The following is a 10,316-nucleotide window of genomic DNA, read 5'->3' as shown; positions in this document are numbered from 1 at the left end:
AAGTAGGCTTCATCCCAGGGATGCAGAGATGGTTCAATATACGGAAATCCATCAATGTAATTCACTACGTAAACAAACTCAAAGAAAAAACCATATGATTATCTCATTAGATGCTGAGAAAGCATTTGACAAAATCTAACATCCCTTCATGATAAAAGTCTTGGAAAGATCAGGAATTCAAGGCCCATACTTAAACATAGTAAAAGCAATATACAGAAAACCAGTAGCCAACAGCAAACTAAATGGAGAGAAACTTGAAGCAATATCACTAAAATCAGGGACTAGACAAGGCTGCCCACTCTCTCTCTACCTATTCAATATTATACTTGAAGTCCTAGCCATAGCAATTAGACTACAAAAGGAGATCAAAGGCATACAAATTGGAAAGAAAGAAGTCAAATTATCACTATTTGCTGATGATATGATTTTATACTTAAGTGACCCCAAAAATTCCACCAGAGAGCTCCTAAACCTGATAAACAACTTCAGCAAGGTAGCTGGATACAAAATTAACTCAAGCAAATCAGAGGCCTTCCTCTACACAAAGGATAAACAGGTAGAGAAAGAAATTAGGGAAACAACACCCTTCACTATAGTTACAAATAATATAAAATACCTTGGTGTAACTCTAACTAAACAAGTAAAAGATCTGTTTGACAAGAACTGCAAGTCTCTGAAGAAGGAAATTGAAGAAGATCTCAGAAGATGGAAAGATCTCCCATGCTCGTGGACTGGCAGGATTAATACAGTAAAAATGGCCATCTTACTGAAGGCAATCTACAGATTCAATGTAATCCTCATCAAAATTCCAACTCAATTCTTTACAGACTCGGAAAGAGCAATTTGCAAATTCATCTGGAACAACAAAAGACCCAGGATAGCCAAAACTATTCTCTACAATAAAGGAACCTCTCGTGGAATCACCATCCCAGACCTTGAACTGTACTACAGAGCAATTGTGATAAAACCTGCATGGTATTGGTACAGTGACAGGCAGGTAGATCAGTGGAACAGAATTGAAGACCCAGAAATGAACCCACCCACCTATGGTCACTTGATCTTTGACAAAGGAGCTAAAACCATAAAGTGGAAAAAAGACAGCATTTTCAACAGATGGTGCTGGCTCAACTGGTGCTTAGCATGTAGAAGAATGCAAATTGATCCATTCCTTTCTCCTTGTACAAAGCTCAAGTCTAAGTGGATCAGGGACCTCCACATCAAACCAGATACATTGAAACTAATAGAAAAGAAAGTGGGGAAGAACCTCGAGTAAATAGGCACAGGGGAAAATTTCCTGAAGAGGACGCCAATAGCTTCTGCTCTAAGATCAAGAATCGACAAATGGGACCTCATAAAGTTGCAAAGCTTCTGTAAGGCAAAAGACACTGTCAATAGGACAAAACGGCAACCAACAAATTGGGAAAACATCTTTACCAATCCTATATCTGATAGAGGGCTAATATCCAAGGCATACAAAGAACTCAAGAAGTTAGACTCCTGAGAACCAAATAACCCTATTTAAAAAATGGGGTACAGAGCTCAACAAAGAATTCTCAACTGATGAATACTGAATGGCTGAGAAGCATCTAAAGAAATGTTCAACATCCTTAGTCATCAGGGAAATGCAAATCAAAGCAACCCTGAGATGTCATCTCACACCAGTCAGAATAGGTAAGATCAAAAACTCAGGTGACAGCAGATGCTGGAGAGGTTGTGGAGAAAAAAGAACAGTCCTCCATTGCTGGTGGGACTGCAACCTGGTACAACCACTCTACAAATCAGTTTGGCGGTACCTGAGAAAATTGGACATTGTACTACCTGAAGACCCAGCTATACCACTCCTGGGGATATACCCAGAAGATGCTCCAACATGTAATAAGGACACATGTTCCACTATGTTCATAGCAGCCTTATTTATAATAGCCAGGATCTGGAAAGAACCCAGATGTTCTTCAACAGAGGAATGGATACAGAAAATGTGGTACATTTACACAATGGAGTTTTACTCAGCTATTAAAAACGATGAATTCATGAAATTTTCAGGCAAATGGATAGAACTAGAAAGTATCATCCTGAGTGAGGTAACCGAATCGTAAAAGGACACACATTGTATGCACTCACTGATAAGTGGATATTAGCCCCAAAGCTCCAAACAACCAAGATGCAATTCACAGAGCACATGAAGCTCAAGAAGAAGGAAGACAAATGTGTAGGTGCTTCAGTCCTTCTTTGAAGGAAAACAAAATACTCAGAGGAGCAAATATGGAGATAAATTGTAGAGCAGAGACTGAAGAAAAGGCCACCCAGAGACTGTCCCACCTGGGAATTCATCCCATACACAGTTACCAAACCCAGATACTATTGTAGATGCTAACAAGTGCTTGTTGAAAGAAGCCTGATATGGCTGTCTCCTGAGAAGCCCTGCCAGAGACTTACAAGTATAGCGGCAGATGCAGCCAACCATTGGGCTGAGTATGGGGTCCCCAATAGAGGAGTTAGAGAAAGGACTGAAGGAGTTGAAGGGGTTTGCAACTCCATAGGTAGAATGACAATATCAACCAACTAGACCCCCCAGAGCTCCTAGGGACTAAGCCATTAACAAAGGAGTACACATGGTTCCACCTGCATATAGCAGATGATGACCTTGTCATGCATCAATGAGAGAAGGGTTCCTTGGTCCTATGAACGCTCAATAGATATCCTAGTGTAGGGGAATTGAGGGTAGAGAGGTGGGAGTAGGTGGGTTGAGGAACACCCTCATAGAAGCAGGGAGAGAGAAGATGGGATGAGGGTTTTTGGGAGGGGGGAAACCAGGAAAGGGGATAACATTGGAAATGTAAATAAAGAAAATACCCAATAAATAATTATTTTTAAGAAGAAAAGCCTATTTTCAACAAAACTGGAAAATCTGGATGAAATGTACAATTTTCTAGACAAATACCAAATACCAAAGTTAAATCAGGATCAGATAAACCATATAAACAGTCCCATAACTGCTAAGGGAATAGAAGCACTCATTAATAGTTTCCCAACCAAAAAACTCACAGGATCAGATGGTTTTAGTGCAGAATTCTATCAGACCTTCAAAGAAGACTGAATACCAATACTCTTCAAACTATTCTACAAAATAGAAACAGAAGGAACACTACCCCATTCATTCTATGAAGCCACAGTTAAGCTAAGTATTCTCCCTTGGAGATGGAACCATTTCTGTCTTTTCAGTAACTTTTCACAATTTCCTTTCACAGAGGACTTCATAAGAAATTTTTTTCTACTTCTATCACGGTTAATGTTCCAAATAGATTTTAAAAACTGGTTGAGTGCATATTACTTTTAGCTTCAGAAGATATCATGTATATTTAAGAGGCATTTAACTCTTATAAATTATTTTGATGACTTAAAAAATGTCAATACTGAGTTGCATATTTTAAAATAAATTTTATAAATAAATAAATAAATAAATAAATAAAGGACTGTTGGATGGTAATAGAAACTGGGGAAGGTCTAATTGGAGGAAGTGTGTAGCTGGGGAACGTGTCTCCTAAGGACATATCTTATCCTCAGCTCTTGCTTTTTTCTCTCTGCTTTTTGCTTCCATGAGGGAAGCAGTTTCCCACTACCATATCCTTCTGATAAGATATTTCCATCCTAATATAAGCCCAAACTTCATGGAGTCAGCCAACTGTGGTTTGAAACCATGAGCCAAAGTAAGTCTTTCTTTATGCTGATTATTTCAGGTATTTGCTAACAACAATGAAAAAGCCAACACCACTTTCCCTTCCTTCCCGCCCTTTCTATCCACTTCTACCCCAGCCCTTCCATTCTCCACCACTCCTTCCTCTTCTGGAAACCTTCCAGTGGAGACTGAGGGAGCCTCACCTGGTATGTGCACTGTCTTTATGAACTCAGGCCTTCAGAGCTAGAAGGAAACTCAGGTTCATGAAAAGTTGACTGTATAATTTTCTCAATGAAGACACTGAAGTCCAGGGGAGAGAAGCAGTTTGCAATAGTTGGATAGTGTCAAAACTGGAGGTGGAATCAGCCCTAGGGCCGGAGCGTACGTTTCAGCCTCTCTGACCCCTGGCTTGGCACGTAGCTCTCACTAAAATGTTGAATATGAACCATACTGGCTGCTTTATCTTATAAACAATATCTTATATTATGGGATGGCTCTGTAGTGTGTGTGTATAGTTTACACACACACTACAGAGCCATCCCATAATACTAGACTATGATACATACAGTGTGAGAGAACATTGTGTCTCTACATGGTATTAATACACCACACTGCATATTTTTGTACACAGAATGTTTCTATTAAGTATATGTAAATAAAAACTAAATTGGGAACATGTAAAAATACTTCACACTCAATATGGCTGTGGCAGAGAGCCAGTTGTTGTTGCTGTTGCACACACACACACACACACACACACACACATACACACAGAGCTGTAGAATGTGTTCTCTCAAGTTGACAGTCCCATATAGAAGGAAAGAGGGGGAGTCATTGGATTCTCATCTGAGATTCTGCCCTCCCTCCCCCGGGTATTTTTACACGTAGCTTTGGGGTGTAGGAAGGTGTTAGAGTATATTGTCTGGGGAAAGTTAACAGAAGGTGGCTCCATGTATATGGATATGGGGAAGTTATCATCTATGCTGAATGAAGACTTTCTAGTGTGGGTGCTTTACAGACCTGCCAGCAGTCCCTCACCATTTTGTAACTGAGCCCAATATATTCTCTAGTTTCCCTAGAGAATATAGTGAACCTTGTAGGACTGGGGATTTTTTCTTGGTACTTTACAAAGACAGGGTGGACTTTATCTACTTCTCCCCCAGGGAAATAATTCTTGCAACACATGCACATCCACACATGTACATGCATGCACATTCTCTTTCTCCCATTTCGCCACCTCTTTCTCAGGTTGAGGTTGCATAAAGCCCATCGTTCAGTGACCTGACCTTGATTTCAGTCTCACAAGGTGCCAGGCAGAAACCTCAGTTGAGCCTGGACTTCTGACTCGCAGAACCACAAAATATTTTAAGCTGACAAGTTTGTGGTGATTCGTTATATACAACAGAAACATGAGACATTCTATTATTCGTCATTCGTTTTTTAAAATGTGAAGTTGAATACACACGTTGTGGAAAGCACAGGTACTAATGTCACAATGTTGAGGAAGACAAGCATAGTAAATAGCTCAGCAATTTGGGACTCTGCTTGACTTGGGGTATACCTATATCTCTCTTTTAACAGTGCATCTGATAGCCTGGAATTCCTACTTGCATATCACACACTCACACACACACACACATACACACACACACATGCATACACACTTCTTTCTAGGGAACTTACCTGTCATCCTGTTAGCAACCTACGACCTCCATCCGTCCTGGTCTGCGTGCACAACCCGCTCTAAAGAATGCAATGTTGTTTCTCTTTTCCTTAACAATCATCAAACTTAGACAGATTATATTCAATCACACTCTAATTATGTTCCGGTGTGGAGTAGGAGAGTCAGTCTGGCCTGAACTAGTTTTGGGTGCATTTGCAATAAGGCAAACTGAGTCCTTAAGCTGAAAAAAAATTTTTTTGATAGAATCTCATATTTGCCACTTTATGACTATACAAAATTGGGCATGCACATGATTAAAATCATATAAACTATGGAAAAGGACACATGTAGAAAAGATGTTCTATAACTAAACATATCAATGGAGAAAAAAAAAACCCACACCTACACCCTTAAATAACACCAACAACAAAATCATCTTTTATTTGAAGTCCATAAAAGGAAGTGCCAAACAGCAATCAGGCCTTGAGTCCTCTTACTCTCGGGGCCTGTTGTCACTCTTGACAGAATAGTCTGACCTAGTCTATTGCTTTGCTACATCTACAATTTTATGTGAGCCATTATTTTAGTTCTTTGAATAAGACACCAAAAATCTGGACATAACCAGTCCAGGTCCCAAACCCTAGTAACATTTTGAGCAATTATGATAAAAAGCATAAACCCTTAATTAAGGTAAAGGCAACTTCTAGCTCCCAGAGAGCTCTTCCCACTCTATCCCACCCAGAAGCAGCTGCTGCTCTGGTTTCCACTGCCCTGGTTAGTTTTGCCAGATCTAGAAATTCATATAACCAAAATCATATAGCATAATTTTTCCTATGTTTATTCAGCATATTGGTTTTGAAATCCATCCATCTTGTTATGTATAACTGTGGTTGGTTCATGGTTATTTCCCAGGAACATTCCATTTTGTGGACGCACAAGAGTTTTACTTCTATGTTAGCTTGGTTATAGACATCATGGCTTATGGTTGCACATTAAGCTGTTAGGAACATTTACATAGGAGACTTTTGTGGTTATCATTCCTCTTGGATAGGTACCAAGGAATGGAACTACTGGATGATAGAGCACATATTATTACTGTGATAGGCCTGACCATGGGTTTTGTTGTTGTTGTTGTTGTTGTTTTGTTTTGTTTTGTTTTGGAGGAATGTGGATTTGGGGAATTGAAATTAAGAAAGCAGTGGAATGTTTTAAGTGAGGCCTAATGGGCCATACTAGTAGAAGCATGGAAGACAGTGATGCTCAGTGTGATTTGAACTGTAGGGGCCTTGCTCAAGAGATTTTAGAGGAGAAGAATTTTAGTATATTGCCTAGAGGTTGTTCTTGTGATGTTTTGGTGACAAATACGGCTGTTCTTTGCCCCCGTTTAAAGAGTCTGCCTGGGGCAAAGGTAAAAGAGATTTAAACTAATTGCTTTGGAAAAGGAAGTCTCAAAACAGCCTGGTGTAGACTCTGTCCTGCGAGTCACTCTTATGAAAAGTGGGTTTTGCAAATGGAGAAGGCTGCACAAGAAAAAGTACAAAATATATGATACAGGGATTAAAGGGGCATTAAGAAGTGCAATGGAATTAAGTCCTGTGTTCAGGGAGGTAAACAGATTAAAGATGTTTAGTGGAATTAAGGGAGTGGTGACCTCATGGCAGGATTCTACCCAGCTAAGCTTCCATCTTGTGAAAAGGATGCTCCCCAAGGGACATTGCCACCTACTGTAAATTTACAATGTATTTGCAGTTGTACAAGTTATATCATTGGGATTATTATTATATACAGGCATTATTATGACCTGGTAATTGTTTATGTCTAAGGGGTGATTTGTGATGGTTAGTCTCGGTTGCCAACTTTACTATATCTGGAATGAACTACAGTCCAGAAATGGAGGGTACACCTGATCTGGATTTTTTAAAAAAGATTTATTTATTTTATGTATATGAGTACACTATATCTATCTTCAGACACAGCAAAAGAGGGAATCAGATCTCATTACAGATGGTTGTGAGCTACCATGTGATTGCTGGGAATTGACCTCAGGGCTTCTGGAAGAGCAGTTGGTGCTCTTAAGAGCTGAGCCATCTCTTCAGTCCCCTGATCTGGATCTTAAGGCAGAAGACAATATGCCTTTGATCCTGATCTCGAGACTGGAAGACACAGGCTTTGATCTGGATCTTGAGGTAAGATGACACACACTTTTGATCTGAACCAACATATATGTCTTTAATTCAGATCTTGAGGCATAGTGGCCATGTTTATAAAGAACTATGTTAAAAAGGAATTAAAGAAAAGCTTAGATCCAGGCTTAGATCCCAGCACTCAGGAAACATAGGCATGCAGATCTCTGAGTTCAAGGTCAGCTTGGTCCACAGAGCAGGTTTCAGAGCAGCCAAACTTAGGCAGTGAAGGAAGCCATTGAAAACAGAAAGCTGGTGAAGATACAATTGGACAAGGGGACCATGTTGCAGCCCTAGCTAGCAGCAGGACTTGGCAACTTTGTCTCGTGGTTCTGGCTTTAACATCAAGAATGGAATTTCCCTCTGCAACTAAGGAGAACCACTGAGGCCAGGAATGTGTCAAGTGTGTCTCTGTATAGATGTGCAGAAAGGCCATTGTGTGAAGCTGTAAAAGGCCATTGTGTGAAGCTCTGAACTTGAAGCCTGGATTGCCTTGGAGGCCCTGAGGTACTGGAGATGCCAGAGTTGGGATATACCTACTAAGGAAAACCTTGGACTTTTAAACATTATAGACTGTGATGTACTATGGGGACTTTTAAGTGGAACTAAATGCATTTTGCATTATGTTACTGCTACAAGCCTAAGGGAACCAGGGAGTGAAATGTAGTGATTTGAATAGTCGTGGCTTCCATAGATTCACATGTTTGAATGCTTGGTGCATAGGGAATAGCACTATTAGGAGGTGTGGTCTTGTTGGAGGAAGTGTGGCCTTGTTAGAGGAAGTGTGTCACTGTGGCGGTGGGCCTTTGAGGTCTTAAATGCTCAAGGTATGAGACATATCCTGTCTCCTCCTGGCTGCCTTTGGATCAAGAGTAGAACTCTTGGTTCCTCGAGTGCCGTGTCTGCCTGTACACTGCCATGCTTCCTGCCATGATGATAATGGACTAAACCTCTGAAACTGTAAGCCAGCCCCAATTAAATGTTTACCTTTATAAGAGTTGCCTTGGTCAGTAAAACCCTAAGACAAGATGGGGCTATATGGTCAGAACAGAGTGGGACTCTGAAGTGCTCTCCTTCTCTGGGGTGGCCTAGACTGGATCCCAACAAGAGATGCTTTTACAGCATCTATCCGCCTCCTCATCTTGAGGCTTGGACTTGCAGAAATTTGCTTGGTTTGGTGTCTGCTGCCGAGACAGTTTAGCAAGGTGAGACATACCTGGCGCGAGCGATCGCTGCCACCCACTCGTCACAGTCCTTGGCGTCCTCGGTCCTCAGCTCTAGGGACTTCTGGCTGTCATTGGAGAAGTTCACTGTGAAGTAGTGTTGCTACACAGAGAAGAAGACACAAGACACCTCTAGTTACCAGGATGCCCACAAGTCCCACAGCATTCCCAGCTGCACTGCTGCAGCAGCTGGGCCCAGATGCATTCTTTGTGTTCGCTGGAATATTTAGTACTTTATTTAGTACTTTAGTACTTTATTTAGTACTCTATTTAGTACTTTAAAGTGCTCAATCTAAAAGGATTTTGTGTAGTGTAACAAAACCTAGGCCTAGGATGTGATAAGGAGGCAGACACCACAAAGCCTTATTTGCCAGCCAATTATAAACAAACCACCACCACCAACAACAACAACAAAAACTAGTTCGAAACCATCAGGCACTCTGGAAGGACAGCAGGGGAAAACGACCAAAAGAACTTCTCCGAGGGGGACTGGGTACCGATTCAATGTAGCATATCTTTAATTACTTCATGAAAATTGACTAAGAACTCATCTAAATGCTGGGGTGAAAGAATCAAATCAATAGTACAGCCCCCAGAACATTACATCATAAGCCACGTCTGTGCTGGGCACAGGTGTCTGACTTCAAGCTCAGTCAATAGTGGGGCCAGCCTCCCTGAGGTCTCTGGGGAGCTGAGGAGTCCGATCAGAGACCATAATGCTCTCTGAGCACCACCTGTCACTAAGTAAGGACAACATGAGTGTGTGTAGTGATTAATGCCATATGATTGCTGTTATGAGCAAGGTGAAAGGGACTGTGTAGCACAGAGGAAGCCGGCCACTGAAGAGGAGCTTCTTGGGGATGTGTCTGGGGTCCTGGTTCTCTTTTAAGTCGACTGGTGACAGTGTAGTTACCTGGAGCCCGTGGCCTGCTGTGAGAAGAGATACATGGCAGATAGATGAAAGGCAGAGGGCTACTCATACAAAGAACTCAGGGATGCAGAAGAGAAGGTAAGAGGAGCCAGGGTGAGGTGCTGGTTTCTGGTTTGAGTAACAAGTACCATAGATAGGGCTCTATGAGTGATTTTGGGGGGGGCAGACTGAGTGGGAGGGGAGCAAACAGAATGTGGGGTTCCAGAGACAGCTTTGAGGTCGAGAGAAGCTGAGAAGCCATTCAAATGGATGGAGAGCCCACAGCTGGGGCTGCTGGTTCTGCCTCTTAGAAAGGAGCAGGGTACAGTGCAAAGAGGGGCCTTGGGCCTGACGTTTGGAGGGGTGCCATACAGGGTGCCTGTGCTCCAGTGCTTGGGTGTCCAAGTGGCTGGAAGGGGCAGCACGAGGTAAGAGGTGTAAACGAATTTTAGTGTCATACTTGTGATGGTGGTGATGGTGGTGGTGGTGGTGGTGGTGGTGGTGGTGGTGGTGATGGTGGTGATGGTGGTGATGGAGGTGGTGATGATGGTGGTGGTGATGGTGGTGGTGGTAGTGATGGTGGTGGTGATGGAGGTGGTAGTGATGGTAGTGGTAGTGATAATAGTGATGATGGTGGTGGTGGTGGTGATGGTGGTGGTGG

At 41.9% G+C, this 10,316-nt stretch overlaps 1 protein-coding gene across 3 annotated transcripts in view; it reads right to left on the bottom strand.

Annotated features, from left to right (window-relative positions):
* Positions 1-10,316, bottom strand: part of Rasgrf1 (Ras protein specific guanine nucleotide releasing factor 1) — a 119,237-nt gene that overhangs the window by 95,181 nt on the left and 13,740 nt on the right. For all 3 annotated transcript variants that reach the window (XR_004111462.1, XR_004111463.1, XM_031343930.1), the window contains exon 2: positions 8,739-8,848. Coding sequence is in view for 1 of the 3 variants with exons in the window: in XM_031343930.1 (XP_031199790.1) it covers positions 8,739-8,848 (110 nt within the window). In the remaining 2 variants the exon portion in view is untranslated. The remainder of the gene's footprint in view (positions 1-8,738; positions 8,849-10,316) is intronic.

This window comes from Mastomys coucha, unplaced genomic scaffold (assembly GCF_008632895.1).
Source record: "Mastomys coucha isolate ucsf_1 unplaced genomic scaffold, UCSF_Mcou_1 pScaffold23, whole genome shotgun sequence".
Taxonomy (NCBI): Eukaryota; Metazoa; Chordata; class Mammalia; order Rodentia; family Muridae; genus Mastomys; species Mastomys coucha.
Note: the sequence above shows the minus strand (reverse complement) of the source record. Positions and strands in the feature narration are given on the sequence as shown.